This window comes from Pelmatolapia mariae, linkage group LG20 (assembly GCF_036321145.2).
Source record: "Pelmatolapia mariae isolate MD_Pm_ZW linkage group LG20, Pm_UMD_F_2, whole genome shotgun sequence".
NCBI classification, from domain to species: Eukaryota; Metazoa; Chordata; class Actinopteri; order Cichliformes; family Cichlidae; genus Pelmatolapia; species Pelmatolapia mariae.
Window position 1 is genome coordinate 5,091,109 of NC_086244.1, and position 19,550 is coordinate 5,110,658.

Genomic DNA, 19,550 nt, shown 5'->3' on the forward strand with positions numbered 1-19,550 from the left:
ATTTTGGAAAATTTGTATAGGAGTGCTCCCACAGGCACAGAGGGACCAGGATTAATGCCACTGCAATACGAATGTCTGTCAGAATTTTGGCTTTAAACTTTGACAAAAACTGAATTAAAGCCACTGAATGATTCAGGATTAAGATCTACTTATATTTATAGGCTGTTACAAATATTAACATATTTGTTACATTACAATATATGTAACAAATATTAACATATTTGTTACATATATTGGTACCTAAATTGTGTAAACATTAAATGTTTATTTGAATTAACTGTTAAATCAAATTATGAACAAGCTGAGGTTTTTGTTTTAATGTTATAAAAATACAAATCTGCGTTACAGATTACATTTATACGTCATGTATCGGGTCATATGATCACAAGCACGTCACCACCACCTACTACCGTGATGACGCAATCCCCCCCTCCCCACCCATGAAATAAAAGCTAAATTTTTAATTTAATAAAATAAATACAATTCTATTTTTTAATTCATATTTAATGGGGGGTTTTTTTTATCTGAAATGTTTCTTTGTTTTTGTTTGTTTATAGTAAATAAAATGATGTCGTGGACTCAGACACAGTCCCGGCCCCTCCACTCAGCCCCCCTCACGCCTCCCCCTTCCCAGATCTTCTCGGTCCTCTCGACACTCTGCAGGATGGACGTCGTAAATCAGGTACAAACACTCCACATCCGCCTTTTTTTTTAATCTCACCTGTCTGCTGCGGGTTGATCAGCTGTAGGGTTCGGGTTGTGTTCGTGTTTCGGTTCGGAATTTGTTTGCATTTTGCCTCCCGGTAAAGCATCTCCGTGTCGGCCGCAGGAGGCGGCTCCGACAGCTGGCGGAGGATGCCCGGGAGGAGGACAGGGAGAGACGGAGGGGAGAGGCTCTCCGGACCGGGCTCGGTTCTTCATGGTGGTCCATATGTTTGTGTGTTTGTGCCACTGTGTGTGTGTGTGTGGGGGGGGGTGGGGGGGGGGGGGGGGGATGTGAGGCGGACTGCGGGAGGTTTGGAAACAGGAGCGGCTGTCTGGGGTTTCCATCCCTGCGCCACGGTGTCTGCAGGAGGCCCGGAACAAAAACGCACAAACATGAAAATGTCAGCAGCCCCGTGCGCTCGTGATGAAATGATGTGTGTGTGTGTGTGTGTGTGTGTGTGTGTGTGTGTGTGTGTGTGTGTGTGTGTGTGTGTGTGTGTCTGGGCTTGTAAAATGGCAGCCGGGGGAGGAGGGGGAGGGGAGGGCGTCCTCTCTGCTCGGGATGCTGATGCTGATGATGTTGCGGGTCTGCCCGGATCTGTTTTTCTCTCGCCGTTTTCCTTCTACCTGATCCGCGTTATTTAACCCGGGTCTAAGCGAGTTCACCCAGATGATTCAGCTGCTCCTCCTCTTCCTCCTACTCCTTCTCCTCCTCTTCTTCATCAGCTACCTTTTAAGATGGAGACCGAGAGAAAAGCCAGCATCGCTTCGCCGTTAGTTTCTATCACAGCCCGATATTTCATATCCAGCTGTTGTTTTTATTTTTAGTGTTTTAAACTACAGAGTAGAAAAAAGCCCGGGAAAGCTGATGAAAGCTGTTCTGTGTCAAACATGATTTCAGTCCAAAGCTGACTTCTGTCGGCCTCTTTGATCGCTTGCATTTAATTAATGATGTCATATCTGAGTGTTCTGTGTTACGCTCCATAACAAACTCCAGACTTTTACCTCCCTCCGTTTAAACGCAGTTTTTGTAGTTTCCCTCTGCAGAATTTAACTATGTCCACCACCAGGGGGCAGCATTTTTACAGAGGTTACAGATTTTACTGCTCGTTTCGTCTTTAATATTTTTATGGACTTGTGGTGGTTAAAACGAACAAATTAAAATCAGAAAACTCTTAAATCCTCGATTTCTGTTCCCAGAATATGTTTTAATGTAAAAATATAACTGACACATTTGCTTTTCCTGACTCTGTCATAAATAAATGTTACACTCCTGGGTGCTCAGATTAAATATGGCCAGTTGAGCCTATGTGATGATCTCTGTGAAGGAGAAGCTCTAAAACATTTGGTGTGAGGGCTTTTTTTCTGCTCTTGGCTTGTTTGTATCATAAAGAGGGGAAATCCCTGATACGGTCTGCTCTGGCTGCCAGCACAGAGGCCCAAATATTCCGTTTTGGTCAAAGGGGAGGCGCATAAAGCTGGATTGTTTCTCATAAAAGGACCATTGTAAACTCTGTGAATCTTGCACAGTCACTCTACTAGTGTCCAACAATAAAAATATGCCATTGGACATGAGGAAAAAATGGGTCCCCTTTAATATTTTAATATTCACACGATGCACAAAATAAAAAAAATCAGGGGCCCAGAAATGCTTTTTATTACAGACCACAGCAGCTTGTACAGATGTCCAGTTTCACACATTTCTAGCTGATGCCCCTTTTTTTTTTTTTTTTTTTGCCGGTAAAGCTGAGCTACCTTTCGGGCCCATCACAGCATGTGTTTGACATGATGGTGGTTTAAAAACACATTTGTACTCCCAGTGCATTAAATTTAACAGCCTAGCAGTACTCTAGTCTTTTTTTCAGCGTGCTATGATGTGCTTCAGAAGAAGAAGAATCTCTCCAGGTGAGGAAGGGTAAAGGCTGAAGGATGTGTATGTTCACCATTTTCACACTTGTTTTTGACAAAAAAGATCTTGTTTTGAGGTTGAAAAAAATAATAATAAAATAGCTTTGTGCCATGTTAACCACATCCCAGAAAGCAAACACTTTCCATCTGCAACCAGATGGCTACAAATGAGTCCAAAAACCCGTGGCTATGATCCTGCGCAGTCTATTTTAGATCTCAAAGGAGTGCGCTATTGTTTGTGGAGGTGGTTTTCAAGCACGTTGTCCAAAATTTTGAGCATCATTTCATATTTGTGGGAAATGGATTTCATATCATATCTGGAATATTTTCAGCTCTCCTCTTGATTACATGGTCAGATGACGGCACTGCAGATTGCATGGCTGCAGTATCTGGTTATCCTCCTCTGAGCTTGTGACCTTTTTACCCCTCGGCTGTAAAAGGCTGATGGGGCATTGTCGTCTCACTGACGGGCGGGCGAGCAGCATGGAAGTTTGTGAATGCAGAATGAGGCAACATATTAGCCCATTTACTAACAACCATTCATGAGTTCGAGTCTCGGTGACCTCGACCTTAAGGTGAAAAACCATAGCTATGTCTATTAGGAGGCTGAGGGGTAGCACTTAGTGCTGGGCGATATGACGATATATATCGTGTGGACGATAGAAAAGTGTCTATCGTGCCATTTGTCTTCTATCGTTTCTATCGTTTCTAACCCGAATTTTACAAATTATTACATAAAATATATCATTAACCCTTTACAACCGGTCGGAGCAGGCACACTCCGTTTTCCCTAACTATTTTTAAATCCCTGTAGAACTGTAACCACGTAAGGTAGCGCAATAATGTTTGGTTTTTTTGCATATGAAACCGTAGGGGTTGTACTTACATCTTATTCCATTAGCTTGCCCTAGGTCACGGTTTTCTTCCACATATAGCTTTGCAAAAATTGCATAAAAAGCACTTCCAGCAACAAAAACCATGATATTCCAGAAACAGGCTTTGCCGATCCGATCAGCTGTTCATAACACTTCCTAGTTGGAATATAAGTCAGCACGAACTCTCGCATGTCCGCCATTACCTGTCCGAAACCGGAAGTGACGTCACTTTCGCGGAAAATGTAGTTTTTTAAGCTTCAAAGTCTATGTTGGTGTTTTTAAAAGTCATGTTTGACTTTATGCTCTTCTGTATCGTTTCTGGGATGCTTAGAAGTCAAATTACACTGTTGGAAATAGTTTATTTTGATGCACATGCTGTTTTTTTGCAAATTTGCATTAATTTATTTTCATTTATATATAAAAATTTGTGTATCTCAAAAATAAAACTATGAAGACACTCAAAATAAATAAATGTAAAGATAAGCTCTGGCGGACTTGGTTCTATGGTAGGTCTTAAAGGGTTAAATAGCCTGTGCAAATATATTAGTGTTGTCTTCTCACTATACATACTCTGAACTTTATGCAAGAGAAAATAAAGTATAAAAAAATGATATTTTTCGCAAAGAAACTGTCTTGTGGTTTTGCAACATGGTGCTGCTTTACATGCACCCGGATTTGCGACATACTTTACAGTAACTCAAAACAAAGACTGCACCCTCTCCACTCGCTGTTTACAGACTGCATACTTTCCAGATGACCACAGGTCAGGTGGTATATCGTGATATATATCGTTATCGTGATATAAAATAATTCATATCGTGATAAATATTTTTTCCATATCGCCCAGCACTAGTAGCACTGGTGGTTGCCAATATTTTATACAGATGTTGTAATGTTTGACACAAAGTCCCGAGGCTCACCCATGTGCCACAGCCTTTGGGAACCCTGATCTGTGGTCTGTGTTGGATGGGGAACATCTGTAAAATAATGAAAGAAATGTTTTTACCTGAAGGGAAGCAAAGTCGGGGAATCTTTTTTATGACCCGTAGGTGTGCAAAAGGTTGGGATTCTGGTCTGGTGGGACGAACAGACTCTAGTTTGAGAAGCCATTTTATTTTAAAGTTGCTGATTAAATGGTGCTGGTGTTTCAGCAGGAACGCACAAACTGCCAAGCAAAAAACTTCACAACATGGTGGAGAGTGGCACATTGCCATGGAGACTAAATTACTGCGCTGTGCATCACTTTTTAAAATTAAATCGGCGGTTTGTCTGCTACCTCAACTGCTGTGTTACAGCAGTTGATGGATAAATGTGTCCACTCTGCAGCCAATCACAGAGCCCGCCTTCCTGATCAGTTTATTCAGTTCTGATGTCTCAGGTACGAGGTGAACAGGAATGGAGACGGCTCAGTCCCCTGTGGAGCTTCCCGTACTGCACGTCACCAATGGAGACGGAACAAATTCCCGTCTTGCACACTGAAGCGTGTCAGTCAGTTTTCCATGAGATTCAGGTGTTTACTGACTGTTCCTGTAGCTTCTTTTGAGTGTAAACAAATACTGAAAAGGGAATACCTTTATTCCCTAAAGTTCCAGTTTAACTGTGAAGGGTAACAACTGAACGATGTTCCCTCCTACTGTCAGAGTCACTGTCAGTAACCAATCATTTCAGCTCTGCTGGCTGGTTTTATTGGATGTTAACAACAGATTCTGGCATCACTTCTCCTGAGATGAGCCCGCTCAGGCAGACCAGTGCAAAACTCCTAGAAGTCTGAGTCGACCTCAGCGCCGTCTGAGTATTAATCGGTTTAAAATATCAGCATTTAATTAATTACTATTTGCGGTTAAGGATCTTGTGCATTTTTATTCTGCTTTAAACTGTTATCTGCAACATTTGAGTCTTTCAGTCTTCACTCTTTCATTTCTGGAATATGTCTGCATATAAGGTGAAGGCAAAAGCATTCTATAAATTCCTGTTTTTCCATTGTTGTTTATTTTTACTTCATTATATTTTCATTAGCCCTGCGTCAGAGTGGCGGCCTGTCATAACCAACCTCAGAGACAGTGTTATAGTCCTAATATGATAAGCTTACAATCTCTTTTTTGGTTTTATATAAAGTAGTGCTAGTTCACCACATGTGTCTCAAGGTACTTTATAATGTAAAGTCACAATATACAATAAAATAAAAATTTACTGGAAGTACTTTGATTATTAAACAGAACCTTTTAAAGTAATAAGTCATTCTGGGTTAAAATAGTGCCATTATAAAGTGAAATTAACTGTATTTGATTAAAAAAATAACTTTTTGCTTGTTTTTATTCTTTTATTGAGCCATAAGTGTGTCTGCAGTTATGTTTGGTAATGAATGTAATACTATAATATCCCTAAAGCCTGTTTAATACCTTATCCTTGGCACCTTTATGCGAGTGTTGAATATCCCACGAGCCGAGCAGCAGGTTGAAATCTGAGAGGAAGAATAGATCTGTTTGTTTGAACACGGTGCATGATGCTGTCTGTTTGCAAGATGTGCTTGATGTGTATTTAAATCTGAAATGAAGATTTTAAAGTTCAATTTAAAATGAAGGATTGTGACATTGAACGCATTATAATTCATGTTTAGGTACATGTTCATCCAAGAGATCAACTTTTCTTTTAACTCATTTTAAATGAAGAAGAATCAAAGCAGTGACTGAGTCACTGCCAAAAAGCTGAAACATGAAAGTGTTCCCAGAAAAAGAGGTGATGATTTCAGATAATCTGGCAATGATTTTTGCAATGTTTAAAGAATTTTATGCATTTGTTCTCAAGTAATTGGATAATTATCAAAGTCTCAAAAATCATAATAAATCTGTTAAGTCATTCACATCCAATTCTGTTAATTCTGAAGATTTCTGCGTTGAATTCTTCCAAATATTTTTCAAACGATCCAAAAACATTTGCCAGTTTTTCTTCATTCCTGCGTGTAGAATAACGTCCCTGAAACGCTCTGGAATCAGAACAAAGTTGTTCTCTGACATTTTTAAAATTTCCCTGCACAACAAATCTTCTCCCGATAACTGAAAATGAGTCCAGCTTTTTTCATTAAAGCTAAAATGAAGTGGAAAATCATTTGAACATCCAGAAACACATGCAAGGATCATTAAGACTGAAGGACTATTACACAGCAAACAGCGGGTTTCCATGTGCAGTTAGATCGTCTCCTACAACGTAAGAAAAACTGTTCAGATTATTGCAATAAAGAAACTACTTTTTTTTTTAATCCAATTTTATTTTACTGTAAGTTGTGCAGTTGTGAATAACGTGCATACAAAAATGTTATATACAGATAAATTCTGTCACTTATTGCATGATGAGATTATCATCACGGTCTCATCTCCACTCCCAGTGTCTGCATTTTAGACCTGCAGTCTGAATCATTCATTAAGTCAGCTGACTCGGTATGATGGGAATGTTTTTTAATGTTGCCAATATTCTCAGTGAATCGTTATTATTGATAACAACAGTTGAGCTCAAAGTTTCTCTCGATAGAAAGTCTAAACATGTCATTGATGGTTAATAGAAATAAGTCCATCAAACCACGCTGACCTCCTCTCTGCCACTTAGCATGTCTGTAGATGTTGGTTTGCTTGTTTTTGTTTTTCTAGGACGGTTTTAAAGTACAGAAAAGTTTGGAAATATTTTGGGGAAATTGTAAAGTTTTCTTCCAAATGTTTCATTTAGCAGAAATGATGCTGCTGTTTATGATGTTCTGGCCCTGAGTGAAAGTGCTCCTGAACAGCAGGAGATCCGCGTGCTCGTCTTTCGTCAGGCTGCTCAGATGAACATAATTAACCAGTGTGTGTCTTTCTGTCTGCAGCTGGTGGCCCAGGGTCAGTTCAGGGTGCTGAAGGTTCCTCTGGGCTTCATTAAGGTCCTAGAATGGGTGAGTTCATCAGACCAACAGCTGCACCACAAAAACCTGCAACCACAGCACAGATGCACTGTGTCCTCCAGAGTTTTTAAGGACGTATAACTCCCGGAGCTGAGTTCACGTTCCTGTTTAAAGCTCAGAAACATCATACACCATCAGAGTTTAATGGTTCACCTTAGATGAAAGCACAATTCACACATATCCATGATCATGTATGAACGAATAATTTTCTTCTGTTTAACAGCTGACCAGCTTTAATGTTAATATTTAAAGTACACATTCATGACATGTAATAAAAAACATATAATAGAACATAAAAATCTGATGTCAAAGGAGCTTGCAAAGAAAAGCGTCTGGACTTCTTTAAGTTGCTTGAAGACGTTTCACCTCTCATCCGAGAAGCTTCTTCAGTTCTAAGGTCAAATGGTGGAGAGTCCCAGATTTAAACCCAGTGGGAGTATCCCCCCAAAGAGGGACAAAAGGACCCCCTGATGATCCTCTAATCACATGAGCCAAGGTGTGAAAGCGGGTGTGGGTCACAATCAGCCAGGGTTTCGGGTGAGCTCATTGTGAAACCTGACCCCACCTTATCATGCGATTTCCTGAGGTCAGATGGCCCAGGATGTGAGTGGGCGTTAAGGCGTCTGGGGAGGGAACTCAAAATTGGATTATAGATGGCAGACAGTTGGTGTCGTAAACCACCGCCTCTGTTCAAAGATGGTCGCTCACAGTGGACATAGATGGCTTCTTTCACTCCTCTTTCAAACCATCTGTCCTCTCTGTCCAAAATGTGAACATTGGCATCCTTGAAAGAGTGACCTTTATCCTTTAGATGCAGATGGCTGATTAGGTCCCACACCCGTTTTCACACCTTGGCTCATGTGATTAGAGGATCACCAGGGGGTCCTTTGTCTCTCTTTGGGGGGATACTCCCACTGGGTTTAAATCTGGGACTCTCCACCATTTGACCTTAGAACTGAAGAAGCTTCTCGGATGAGAGGTGAAACGTCTTCAAGCAACTTAAAGAAGTCCAGACGCTTTCCTTTGCAAACTCCTTTGACTACGATGACCTGGATGACTGAGAACCTTCACAGACATAAAAATCTGATGCTTTATCAGTTTTATTACTATGTTTGTAGCCTTTAAGCTGCTAAAACTGCAGGTATGATTCAGCTCCTACTATTAACGAGCTAACCTTCTGGTTTTATTTTGAAATAAATTGTAGATGCCAGCATCCACACAGCAGGGGGCGCTGTAGGGAGAGTGTTGTGGTTTAAAATGTTGGGTTTTTTCCCTGTGCTTTGGTGTATGTGGTGTTTTCTAAACATTTAACTTGGTGGTTTCATTCATTACAACAATAGTTAAACTGTTTAATATTGAGTGTACGGCTCCGCTCGATCCGCTCTTCTTTTAGTTTTTCGTTGTGGATAAAACCTCGTACATCAGCTCAGTCTGGAGGGTTTTTAAAAAAAACACTTTTGGGACCTCATAACTTCATAGGTGCAGGAGATATACACATGAAATTTCCAGATGTATTAAAGTTTTCATTACAAAAAACTCAGTGAGCTTCAGCATCATGGGATGTATCATAATTTAAACTATGTTACAGTAGCAGAAACAAGCACCGGTACCCCTGGTTGTTTGATCTGATTTATGATTGTTCACTGGGGGGAAAAAAAACAACTTGAAATGAATTTTCAGTGAAATTTCAGGAGTCATTTCATCATCTGATATAAGTATCTGCTCAAAACAAGCTTTAGCATATGAAACGTCTCCTTTTATCTACATTTTCACACCAGACTCATCAAAAGAATCCCTGGTCGTGGTTCTTTGTTTATAATATGATCATATTTTTAGCAGCAGCGATGTTCATGTGTTGTATGTAACCGTTTCGACATCCCACATTGATAACAGAGGGTCTCAGGTACAGACATCTGCGAAGATTGAAAACAAGAATAGACACGGTGCCCTGAGATCGGTTGTCTTAATGATTTAATTAGCAGGTAGGAGAGATCTGACACTGATAGCTTCATCAGGGATTACAGATCCTGTTGAAAGTGCTGTCTGTGTAGATCACTGTATGTTTCACCAGGAGAAACGGGGAATAAAACATGGGAGGTCTCAGCCAGTGTGACTCAATACCTCAGATTAAATGTGAGCGTTTAGTTAGATGGACGTCCCAAAAAAAAAATCTGCTAAATCTCAGTCCAGGCTGACCTTCACACACTGGCTGACAGGGCGAATGTTGACTTAACTTCATATATATGTCGTATTACATTGTCAGACCAACTCTATAAAACAAGTCTGAAAACATAAAACCTTTTCTAAACCATCAGAGAACAAGGAAATGGCTTATTCACAAATTCCACTGAGATGCCGAAGACTGGATGTGAAGTGATGTAACAGCTTCAGCTCTCAGTACTGTATGTATGGTATTAAATATCGCACACCCACACACTGACTGAGCAGATGGTCACAGTCAGACGGCCCAATCCCTACTTGGCAACGTGGATGTGGGCTCATGCAGCCTCCTTGCGAGGACCAAGTGTGAATTTTCAGAATTGTGTGGATGTTTTATGGCAAATTTATGGGAAAATGGGGACAGTCGAAGCAGCGGTTCATCAAAGACTCAGCTGTTTGAGCCTCACTGCTGGTCCTCACACATGTGTCTGAGTGTTGGCTAGAAGAGCATCACAGCTGGTGTCTACAGATGTGGCAACAGCTAACATATCAGTAACATATCTACCCTGGTTCAAAGTAGGTGTGCTGAGTGTCAGGTTTTTAGTTATCAGCAGGTAAAAGCAGAACAATCACAAAATCCCTATCCCTGCCCCCAATCACAGGGGCAGGAAGAGCAGTAGGTAGAGTGGTCGCCCCATGATTGGGGACTATAAGGGGTTTGGAAATTTAAAAAAAAAAAAAACTAGTAAAAACTGCAGACCTCCTTACAAACCACATCATATTATACATACAGGAGTTTAAACTTTGACTCCTGGATACAAGACGATGAAAATAAATCTTCTGGATCTTCCTGCGCAAGGCTGCGAACATCTTAATGATGACCCTGGCTTCACTTTCCTCCACGTTCTGTAGCAGGTGGGGAAATCAGTGACATCACACATAAAAACGTCACCAAGTTCCTCCCGCTGACTCAACGTGAAGCCTGTTTTCATCAGGCCGCTGAAGTCGGTGTGCACAGCTGTGTGAGGCCGAGGCGGTTGTTGGTTCGGTTCCTGTCTGATATGCAAAGCTTCGCACTGAGTCACTAAACATAGACGTGATAATGAGTCATCATCCTGCAGGAGCCAGCGCCTCCTCTGCTTCAGCAGAACTGCATATATATGTTTTGTTTTTTGTTTTTTTAAAAATAGCAGCGATTTTTAGCCACAGGAAGGTCACGTCCATGGAGAATTGTTTTTACTGAGGATGCTGTTTGCAGGTCAAAGGTCAGGTGACACAATCATGTCAGGTTCTTCATCCTAAAGCAAGTCTATAAATGCATGTAACAGTTTAGTGTTGCTAAATTCAGTGCAATATTTGAGCAATTGTAGAAATCTGCCTGCAAGTGCTGAATGTATTTATTAATAAAAAAAATTAATTAAGCCTTGCCGTCCTAATGAACCTAAATAACCTTCTCTAAAAAACACAGCTTCTCCTCTTGGAGGCAAAGAAGTCTTCAGTCTCTTTGTGATATAATCATGATTTTTTTTTCTAGTCTGTTGAGTCAAAAAGAGTGACCTGCAAAACCATGAATACATCAGTGTTTTGGATTTTGGTCAGACTAAAAGGAAATGGAAATTAGAACCTGGAACAACTTTAGGAGTCAGATGAAAATGCTGTGCTATGCCACATACAGGAGGATACCACTGGTGCGAGTAATGCTTGTAATGTGTTGTTGCTCCTCCTTCTTCCTCCCCCAGTTCTTCGCCATCTTCGCCTTCTCCACCTGTGGCAGTTATTCCGGGATGTTCAAGATTGCGGTGGAGTGCAAGAACCGGACGCAGAGCGACCTGAAAATAGAGGTGGAGTTTGAGTATCCCTTCAGGTCAGAACACGCACAGACGCCATAAACTCTGAAACTAAAAAATATTAAATAAAAATTAAATGTTTAAACTTCTTTCAGCTCAATTTTATTTATAAATGCTCCTCAGGCAGGACCCCTGGGTCCAAAGCTTTGAGGGGTGTTTTGACCAGATGGTGTGACTGTCGGAGCTCTAAAGTTATTAACTGTGTATTAGTTCTTGTTGGTCACCAATGTCTGAACCAAATGTTGTATTTCTTGCCAACTTTACTTTATCTTCACCTTCACTAACTTTAAACTCCTCTGTCAGACTCCACCAGGAGTATTTTCATGCCCCCACCTGTAAGTCTGAGAATAAAGAACCGATTTTCCTGGTTGGCGACTACTCCTCCTCGGCCGAATTCTTTGTCACCATCGGCGTCTTCGCCTTCCTGTACTCTACGGCGGCTCTCAGCATTTACGTCTTCTTCTTTGAAAAGTACAAGGAGAACAACAAGGGCCCACTGATCGTAAGTACAGCCACCCGACTTCCCAGTTGACCTCTGAAAAACCTCCCTCACTCTGTCTTTGTGCCGTTTCAGGACCTGGGAGTCACTGGAGTGTTTGCCTTCATGTGGCTGGTGAGTTCGGCAGCCTGGGCCAAAGGTCTGTCCGACGTAAAGACTGCGACCAACCCGGATGAAGTCATCACTATGATCCCCGCCTGTAAAGAGGATGAGAACAGCTGCCGTGAAGTCCACGACCCGGTTATGTCTGGATTGAACACCTCTGTGGTAAGACTTTCACTGGGCCTGAGCACATCTGAGTCTTGCCATAGGACGGGGAAACTTTGAGAAGTTCATGGATACTACAATACTAGAATGTCAGTACTGACCCCTATAAAGCACAGAATATTACTGAGAAATGTCTGTAGCTTCTGAGTCATCCAGGGCATGAGAGTCTTAAGCACTCGAGTAAAAAGAAACTGGACTTCTTTCACATGAGCCAAGGTGTGACCCTGACGACTTGCCTGATGACAGAGTAGGTAAGAGACTCTCGCTTGAAACAGGAAGCAGGAGGGGCTGCCGGCCTAGTCAGGTCCCAATTTGTAGCTGGCCTCATTCCATCTTCCACCGATGGTCAGCCTTCACCTGGAAACTTACATAACACAAACATCACAGAGTACAAACAACGCCCCCCTCTGGTGTGGCAAGTGACAGTACCACATGGAAACAATGACCTGGGTCATAACAGCACCTCAAGAGGATCTCATGAGCAGTTAGAACAGAAGAAGCGGGCTTAAAAAAGGAAATCCAGTAGTCTTCAACTCGAGCTTAAGATTAATGAGAGATTCAAAAAATGTTTCCAACATGTCAAAGAAGCAAGATTTCAGATATAATCAGGGTTGGACTGGGACAAAAAAATCGGCCTGGGCATTTTGACTAGAGACCGGCCCACAAGGTATTACAGGAAAAGCCATAAAGCCTTTGAATGAAAACAAACGCTGTTGTGACACTGTATACTGTCTTGTTGGTATATGTATGATTTCTATACATTTTACATCAGATAAAAACTTTGGTTGTAAGATTCAGATAATTATTCATTAAAAGCGAGACATTTTAAATGAGAATAAGAAAGAAAAGTATTTCTTTGTGGCCCCCTTTCACTGTTAATGCCCTACCTGGCCCCCTGGCAAAACTTTGCTAGACCCGCCCCTGCACAGTTACCAGCTGTCAGCTACTTAGAAAAGGATCCTGGTGTTATTTGTCTCTCAGAAACAGTTCATAACTTCCCTTCAAACCATTCACGCCACCTTAAAGGTAAACCTGTTTCTCCATCACCTGTTCAGCTCTGATGATTCAGTAAGGACATCTCCTGGTTTCATCTTCATGTTTCCCTCTCACCACATATCCAAACCGGCATCATGACCAGCAGCTTTTACAGCTGTGGCTCCAGCAAACATCAGCTGATACTAGAAATTAATATTAAATAAATTCTAACAACAGCTGATCAACCTCAAACGTGCTGCTGTTGTTTAGCGCGACATCCGCTGGTTTCCTCTTTCTGGTGCATAGTGGGCGATAAACAAACAAGACAGCAATGCCGATCAGCTGATCATTGATCAGTTTCAGTCGATCAGTGTACATGCCCAAACCCTCTCAGCCTTGCCTCTCTGACTTTGTCTCCAAACCGCTCGACCTGAGCCGTCCCTCTGATGGACTCATTTCTAATCTTGGTCACACCTAGCTCGACCTCCTGTCTTGCTGTCAGTGCCACTGTCTCCAAACCATACAGTATAGCAGGTGTCATTACCATCTTGTAAACCTCCCCTTTCTCTCTTGCTGCTACCCTTCTGTCACAAATCACCCCTGACACTCGTCTCCGCCCGCTCCACCCTGCCTGGGCTCCTCTTCACCTATCTTGTGCACTGTCGGTTGCTTTAGATGATTGATCGTGAGACAGGATGTTGATTTTGATCTTGTTCTTTTCATCTTCACCGTCAACCCTGCTCCCTGTTACTGTAACCTAAATACATGAAGATTTAAAAAAAAAAAAAAAAAAAAAAAACTTTATGCCCCTAAATTTCAAGGTGCCTCCATGATTTACTTTTATTAATTGGGATGCTAACTTAAGCTAGTGAAGACAGTTTATTTTCAGTTATTGTTTGTACTTTGGATGGTAGAAGCCTTTAGACACAACTATTTCTGCATCTGAAACGTGGCTCCACGGTTTAGCGGTTAACACGTTCCCCTGAATCCCTGAGAAGACTGTGTCAGGAATGGCATCTGGCATTAAAAAAAAATAAAGAAAAGAAAATCAGTTCTTTATCAAATGAGGGTGGATTTGGGAACCTCTTGGAGCTGAAAGAAACTCTTAAAGCACTGAAGACTGCATTTGCTATATTTAGTCACTCAGTGAGGCCTCAACCCAATAATGCAAAACTTAAAGCCATAATATACTTTAAATGGCTGAGTTATCTCCATTCACCTAAAACAGGTGAATTTCTGTCTTTTGTCCTGCCTGCCTCTTCTCACTCCTAAGCTGTCGCAGCCCTCTATCGTTCCACCAGAGGATTCTTCCTGTCAAAAGGGAGTTTTTCCTTCCCACTGTTGCCAAGTGGCCAAGTGCTTGCTCATAGTAGGTCGTCTGTCTTTTGGGGTTTGTTTCTAATATTGTAGGGTTTTTGCCTTGAGGTCACCTTGAGGTGACTGTTGTGAATCTGTGCTATATAAAAAAAATACTGATGCATTCAACTGCAAAGTTATAAGCTATTTTAACATGGGAGTCTATTGGGATTGACTAGGTTTTGCAGAAGTGGCCATTGGAGGAAGTGCAGCTCTTGGCACTTCTATCAGAATCTGAATTTGGTAACAGAGAATGACGTGATAACCCTCACCCTCTCCTCTTGCAGGCATTTGGTTTCATTAACCTGATCCTGTGGGTTGGAAACCTCTGGTTCGTCTTTAAGGAGACGGGCATCATCGCTCCCTTCATGCGGGCTCCGCCTCCTGAGGGCAAGCCTGCCGCACCCGATGCCTATGGCCAGCAGGGAGCCTATGAGCAAGACCCGTATGCCAGCAACCAGGGAGGCTACCAACCTGACTACAGCCAGCAGGGATACAACCAGGTGAGCAGACGCACTGATGATGCTGGTAAGGTCAAACCTGGAACCTCAAGGGAAGAGTTTAGCTGAAGCTTTGTGACTACGTGATGTGATTTTGGTTGAAACATAATTCATCTCCTGATGACCTGTTTGATCAGAACAGACATCTGTAACATCTGCTATTCAGATGATGGGTCAGTTAATTACATTATATGTGATAATTAATGTATATGATAATTGTTTAAAACAGAAACAATTTGCTGCCCATGACTGTAGATTGAATTTTAGTCTTTGAGTCTGACATTTTACAAACAAAATAAGTGATCATTAATCAAGAAAACTGAATTGCAGGCTGAATTCATCCTATGTATTTTTTTATTTTTTTATTTTTTGTCGTCCAGGAAGCGCAGTATGGTCAGGGCTATGGCCAGCAGGGGGCGCCCACCTCCTTCTCCAACCAGATGTGAGCTGACAGGAAGAAGGTGAGATTATGGAGGCTTAGTGAAGTGCCTCCTTGCTGTATTTAAGTTGAAAGTTCAATTTGGAGCATCACTTTTAGTATGTTGGGCCCTATAATTTCTGTTTCTTGGAGTCAGAAGTTTCCATATTTAAAACTGAGGTTGCAGTACGACGACATCAGCTAGGTGCAAAGCATGCACACAGATATCTTCCAATTATTAACAGACTAATAAAACACTAGAATTTCACTCACCAAAACTGAAGAGCAAACCTCTTGATGGCACATCCCTCACATCGAGCCATCATATTTCTCAGTTTAGTTAAAAATACAAGAGGGTCCCAGTTCAGTTTACCAGGTTGAGTAGGTAACCCATACACCATAAGGCTAATACAAAGGTCCAGAGTGGAATCCACCTAAAGGCCACTTACTGTTCATCTTCCCCCTCATTTTTCTCCTAGATTTCCTGTCTGCTCTCTACTGTTCTATCACAATATCCAAAAATATATTTAATGAATGCTCAGGCTTTGTACCAGCCTCTAAACATGATTTTTACTTTATTTTTATTTTATTCATGTGAACCCGGACACTTTAACACAGCAGTCTCTGGGGATTGGCTGATTTTTGGAGTCTGCCTCAAGTGGCCATTAATGGAACTGCAGTTTTGCCAATTAACCAAACCCAAGGACCTCTATCAGAATGTTTTTTCACATCTTTAAATATGTGAGCTAATACTGTGCTCATCTGCTGTGTATTTATTGAAACAATCATGAAGGTAAAGCTTCATATTCATGCGTAGGAATGTTGTGAAATGTTTGGGGCTCTATAGGGGGACTAAGATGTCATCCTCGTTTATTTTCTCTCGCTATTTTTAGGGATTTGACTGTAAATGTTAAAAGATTAAATATTGTATTTTTGTTTCTGGTTTCTCCAGGATGAGGATTAGTTTTTAGTCACTGACGCAAAACATTAAACTCAAGGTTAATGTTGCTTTTTCAAAAAGACTCGTCGGTGAATGAAGGTCATTTGAAAAAAGCCAGCAGCTTTTTTTATTTATTTAATCAGATTTTTTCCATTTGTCTTTCCTTCACAGGACAAGTCGGAGTGAACCAACAGTGGGTCGCTTGCAACCAGCCCACAATGTGACACTCCTGGCTGCAAAGTTAATGGGTGGGGTGGGGGAGGGATGAGGGGAAAGGGGGGGTTAGATGTTCACTACAATGAATTGATGTGTAAATGACTAAAAAAGAGAGTTATAGATAATAAATCCACAACTTGAAGAATCCACCAAGACATCGGTGACGAATAGAAACCTGAAACCAGTGACGATGTTGATAAGAGTTATTCATATTAATTAATCTGTGGAGAGAATGTATGTTTGTGTTGTATAGATATCACTATGAACAGATATATAATATAGACTGAAATGTTTCTTGTTTCCTATTGATCTGCCCTGCCCAAAGTTTTATGCCCTGCCTCCTTACATCAGCAAACCAGATTCACACCAGCCAATCGTGAAGCTGTTGAGACTGGGTCCACACTGAGAAAAATCCAATGAAAACCAGATTTAAACCAAAATGAGAACCACATTAAACAAACTAACAGAGCGTCTGCAAACATCACCTCCCCGCTGCATGTAAATATCAAACAGGAAGTGATGTCAATCTGGGCACGTAGTAAAACCCAGTCCGGCCTACAGCATCACAGTGACGCCCGGTGGAAACTGGATCCAAAATGGCCCCTCGTCATTACAGTTTGCACAGTTTGTGTGTTTAATGGGCTCAGCCGAGCTTCGATCTGCTGTGTGTTACATTCCAGCTGCAGAAACGTCCATCTGGCCGATCACCGCCGCTAAAACTAAGCCAGATCTGATTCTACTGGCTTCTACTTTGGGTCTAAACTCGGCTAAGACCAATCTGATGATTTCGATGTACTGCTATGATGCCATCAATGGAAACGCCCATCAGGAGCAGGCAGTACAATTCACTGCCCCTCAAAGGGCTTCCAGATTTAAACCAATTAGAAAGTGAAGGTGGGCTTTTGGAGGCGGGGAGCCTAAAGAGAGACAAACGAATGGAAGACTAAGTATGGGATAATTATTTGGACTGACTTATGCAAAGCCTCTGACTTTGCTTTGTTCACAAGCTTTTTGGATCATCAGAGGTTTTAAGCAACAGCTGTTTCCAGTACACGATAAATATCTTTACCTGATAATTACATCCTGATACAAGTTGTTGTGCTATGAGTCTACAACTCAATGGCAGGGTAAATTTCCCCACTTGGAAACTCACTTTTCCCATTCTAAATGGTGGTGATGTGAAAATCAGAGCACAAAATTCAGTTAAGATTCCTCCATGACTCACATGTTGATCTCAGTTATTGGCTTAAATCTTCAGATGGATGCTTCTGTCAGCGAGCTACTTTGAAATGTTGCAATTGTTTTTTACATTTATTTTAATTTGTCTTCTGTTAGCCAATCGAGTCTTTCTGGAAAGTTCTGGGTCTATAAAAAAGTGATGCTTCTTCCTCTTCTTCTTCTTGGGTTGTTTTTCTTGAAAGTGAAGCTGTTTTTAGCGTCGGTATCTTCCTCCCGCATGGTGACGTGTTTACTGCTCGTGTCGTTCAGTATCTGAAGATCAGTGTGATTCTACTTCCTGTTTCCTGTGTGTGCGCGCGTGTGTGTTTGTGTGTGTGTGAGACCATTACCTGTCCATACTACTTCATTGGCTCTTTTTATCCTTTCTCTCATCTTTTATGCTTTTATTTCTCCTCCATTCACTTTTCTTTCTTTCCTTGTTTTGTTTTGTTTTTTTACCCTCCCTCTTTATTCTTCATCTTCCTCTTCTCCACCTTTGTGATGTGTCCTCTTGTGTCACAATAGTCTACTCGGCATCAGTAACCATGGCGATGGTGTTGACAGTGATGATGTGTGTGACTTGTTGCTATGGAGACATCCCCAACCCAATTCCCCCTGCTGTGTTTATTCAATGGAAAGTTTCAATAAACGACAAACTCATCTCAGTCTGATTTTGTGTCTTTATACAGTCGAGTGAGCAAATGAAGGGGAAATGAAACGGGGAAGAAAAGGACACTATATGGGAAATGCACATGCTAGACCAGGGGTGGGCAACTCCAGGCCTCGAGTGCCGGTGTCCTGCAGGTTTTAGATGTGTCCTTGATCCAACACAGCTGATTCAAATTGCTAAATGTTCTCCTCAACATGTCTTGAAGTTCTCCAGAGGCCTGGTAATGAACAATCATTTGATTCACATGTGTGACGCAGGGTGAGATCTAAAACCTGCAGGACACCAGCACTCGAGGCCTGGAGTTGCCCACCCCTGTGCTAGACGCTTAAATAGATACTTGGTAAATGGACAGCTACTTTTATACCAATACTTCTATATAGTGCTTTCTACTCTGACCATTCAAAGTGCTAGTACCCTGTTGGACCTCCTTTTGTCTTTGGTGCTACCTTAATTCTTTGTGGCATAAATTCATCGGGGTGCAGGAAACATTGCTCAGATTCTGATGTGTTCCAGTCACTTCCAGGACCACAGGTGTATAAAATCAAGCACCCAGGCATGTAGACTGCTTCTACAAACATTCGTGAAAGAACGGCTCGCTCTGACCTTGGTGAATTCCAACGTGGTACTGTGATATGATGCCGCCTGTGCAACAAGTCTGGTCATGAAATTTTGTTTCTACTAAATACTCCAGTCAGCTGATAGCAGTATTATATGAAAGTGAAAGTGATTTTTGAACAACACCCATGAAGTGGTAGGCCACGTAAAATCACAGAACAGGGTCAGCAGGTACTGAGGCGCACAGAGGTCACCAACTAGGTGCAGAGTCGGTCACTACAGACGTCCAAACTCCTATTTGCCCTCAGATTAGCTCAAGAAACGTCCGTATGGAATGGGTTTCTATGGCTGAGCAGCTGCACCTAAGCCTTACATCAGCGGGTGAGATGCAGTGGTGTAAAGCACACTGGCCTCTAGTGCAGTGGAGACATGTTCTCTGGAGTGACGAATCACTCTTCTCCATCTAGCAATGGACGAGTCTGGTGGTCCTGTTCCAACATGCCTCGCACCAGT

At 41.7% G+C, this 19,550-nt stretch overlaps 1 protein-coding gene across 1 annotated transcript; it reads left to right on the forward strand.

Annotated features, from left to right (window-relative positions):
- Window positions 1–584: 584 nt before the first annotated feature.
- LOC134618790 (synaptophysin-like) lies at window positions 585–18,477 on the forward strand. Its single transcript, XM_063464357.1, has 8 exons — window positions 585–682; window positions 7,342–7,407; window positions 11,316–11,440; window positions 11,727–11,925; window positions 11,998–12,189; window positions 14,808–15,023; window positions 15,401–15,481; window positions 16,550–18,477. The coding sequence occupies exons 1-7, from the start codon at window positions 665–667 to the stop codon at window positions 15,464–15,466; spliced, it is 882 nt and encodes a 293-aa protein (XP_063320427.1). The 5' UTR covers window positions 585–664; the 3' UTR covers window positions 15,467–15,481; window positions 16,550–18,477.
- The last annotated feature ends 1,073 nt before the right edge of the window (window positions 18,478–19,550 follow it).